A 3,094-nucleotide genomic window follows, 5' to 3' on the forward strand; every position below is an offset into this window, starting at 1 on the left:
AAAAAATAATTAGAGGTCAGGGAAAATAAAGAGGATGCCCAAAAGCAGAGCACACTATACTTAAATAAAAGCAGATATTCACTTACTTTATCTATACATGGCTTGACACCAATCATGATAGATTCACCAAAAATTCTTCCATCTTTGCTTAAGGCTTTGCGGGCTTGAAGCTTAGACTGGTACCGAATATGCATCCAGTTTCCTGTATTGGACATCTGAATGAGATTAAGGAAAAACTGTCAAATTTAGCCTTTTAAAGAACAAACCAGAATGTTTTCAGAACTAAGTCTCAAACTAAGACATACCACATGCTTTAATATGTTTCCATACTGAGCAAACTGTAGAAGAATATACGAAGCTGATGCTTGAGGAAATCTGAAAGACAAAAAGTAATCAAAGAATTACAACGAGTAGTTTAATAATTCTGGTGTTAAAATACAGTGTTTTGAAGGGGATTTAGAACTCCAAAAAAGAGCAAAGTGTTACTGTCATTTTAGTATCAGTGAACTGAAAAATATTATGTACTAGGCACTTTTACTGCACCACATACCTCACTGGTTGAATGGCTATCATTCTAACTTGAGAAAATTAATATGTAGCTTAAGTTGAGGTGCTCCACTAAAATATATGTATTTGCTGGCTTTGACCACAGTTGTATTTCCTGTAGAACCTAGCAATGCCAGACATCAGCTATGTCCAAGCGGTTCTTCCCATAGGTTGAAAACTTCACCCTTGTTTTTTAAAATACTTTGAAAATCAACTCACCCAAACACAGTTACCCATGTGTCATCAAGTTGATCTTCTGAAGTCAGGGAATCGCCCTGAGTATAAAAAGGATCTAGCTGAGCAGGAGATAGAGTAGTCTTCCTAGGCTGCCCAATACTTACAGGACTGAACATAGCTGAAGCTGTTAAATTGAAATGACATTGTTTAACAACTTACTTTAACAACAGTTATCATCCTAAGAGCCTATACTAAAAAAAATAAATTCAGTATCAAGCATTTATCTTGTATATGGAAGAGTCTGTTGGAGATGTACTTGCAGACACAAACAGTAAGTCAATTTCCACTTCACAACTGCCAACATGCTATTAAGTTTTATGGTTAGCAACCTAGTTTTCTGCTCAACCTCTAAACACCAGCAGCTTAATACAGAAGCCAAACAGGAACATGACAGTGGAATTAAGCTTTGCAAGAAGCCATGGCTTCACACAAAAGATGGGAAGCCTTATGAAGATGGAAGGCAACCCATGAATCTCAGCTGTTTTACCCAAATACAGTCACCTCTGTGCTCAATTCAACAACAAATTCTGAATAAGGAGTAAAGTTGATTGAAGTTCAGTCACAGAGTGGTAAAGCATTTCCAATTCAAATCCACATACCTTTTGAAAAGCTAGTAAATAAACATGTAAATCCTTGACAAATGAGCAAGGAGATGAAGTAGCTTGCATAGTGCTTTTTGTGTATTAAGGAAAGCTTTAACAAAGTAATTTTATGTTTTGACAGAACATTTACCTGTTCCAGGAGTTGATGTCATAGTTCCAACCAGTGGGCTCTGTGTTAAAGAAAAGCTGGCCTGCATTAACATAAAGTAACACGTCATTCTTACAGGTACATTTATCAGATCAGAAGAGATCATTTTCAGCTAACTTAAGCATCCAGTAAGACAATCAACTGCCTTAAGTTACTCCTAATTTTTAAGAGTAAGGACAGATATTTACATGTATATTTAGTACAAGGTTATTAAAAGTTATTGGACAATGTTTTCACAGCCTAGCAGACAATAGCTTGGACTACTACATTAAGTAGTGCTCAACTACTGTATTTTGCAATTTCCAGCTGATTATTAAGCCTTAGAAAATAATGCAGTTAACTTTCCTACTCAGAGGCTTAAATGCAAGTACCAGAGATGGTGTCGGTGTAGAGCAAACCCCAGGAGGGAAGCACCACAAACACAGGAAACAGGGTCTGCCTACAGTATTTTATCATCTAGCAAGAGCTACTAGTAAGCAAAAAGACAGTTTATTCAGGCTTAAGGTGAGTTTTCTGAAACAGGAACTGAAACATCCACTACTTAACACCAATCACACACGCTTTGTGAAAGCAAGTAGCTTTAGGTATCAAGACTCAGAAACATTCTAGACTAACTTTTATCGAAATAGGCATTGCACTATTGCTGTAGTATAGTAATTCACACAGTCAGGTGCATCCTGATGGAAAGTATGTCAGTATCCTAAGCTACTCACATCTGATTTTCAGTGTCTTAAAGGCTTAGAACTCAAGGGAGCACATCCCCCACTTGTATTCCTTTTCACTAGACTTACTGTCCCTCTCAACTACTTAGTGCAAGCAAAGGGAAGGAAAGTATACTTAAGATTTTTAGCTGCTAGTAGTTATTTTCTTTTTAAGACAGAAGGATTTCAATATCCAAAACAACTGCAGTGTATTTTTACCCTCAATTGTGGCATTTAGTAGATAGGAGACCAAACCAACTAGAGCACCTGCAGACCTAGCAACATGCATTCCAACTGACACACTGGGTCAAATATCGTGTCTTTTAAGACAGTTCTGGATTCTGTCCTTCACAGAGAGTTTGAACTTGCAAAATAAGCATTTCAGAAGGCAACACTCAAAAGAACTCTACTCGTTTAGGGAAAGGTCACCTCCTTGTATCAAAAGAATGATGCTCACTGAAAAAGAATCCACTAACGCTTGACTGCTCAGCTGAGTAAAGCAGTTGTGCTTAATATTAGAAAGACCTTCTAGATATTTTACTATTATTTTTTCAAAATAGACCCCATGTCCCTGCCTGAAGTTTGATTAGATACTCTACTCAGCACAAAATTCCTCCTGTTTCAGGAAGTGCCTCTATTGCCCACTAAAAGAAAACACATACTTGGACCTTTCTGGCAATCAGCAGCCCAACAAACTTACAAGAAGGCGAACTACAGGAAATGGCCTCAAATTGTGGCAGGGGATGTTTATATTGGATATTAAGAAAAATTATTCACTGAAAGGGTTGTCAGGCAGCGGAACACGCTGCCCAGGGCAGTGCTGAAGTTACCATCCCTGGAGGTAGTTAAAAGATGAACAG

The 3,094-nt window shown here is 37.7% G+C and overlaps 1 protein-coding gene across 1 annotated transcript; it reads right to left on the bottom strand.

The window, feature by feature from the left end:
* Positions 1–82: 82 nt before the first annotated feature.
* LOC104396152 (nucleoporin NUP53-like) lies at positions 83–1,603 on the bottom strand (the record flags this gene model as incomplete). The annotated part of the gene is made up of 4 exons (XM_010005961.1): positions 1,516–1,603; positions 766–907; positions 306–375; positions 83–215 (listed from the first exon to the last, which is right to left on the bottom strand). Coding segments are annotated over exons 1-4 (433 nt in total), but the record flags the coding sequence as incomplete, so codon positions are not given.
* Positions 1,604–3,094: the final 1,491 nt, after the last annotated feature.

Source organism: Chaetura pelagica, unplaced genomic scaffold (genome assembly GCF_000747805.2).
Source record: "Chaetura pelagica isolate M959 unplaced genomic scaffold, ChaPel_1.0 C11663116, whole genome shotgun sequence".
Lineage (NCBI taxonomy): Eukaryota > Metazoa > Chordata > Aves > Apodiformes > Apodidae > Chaetura > Chaetura pelagica.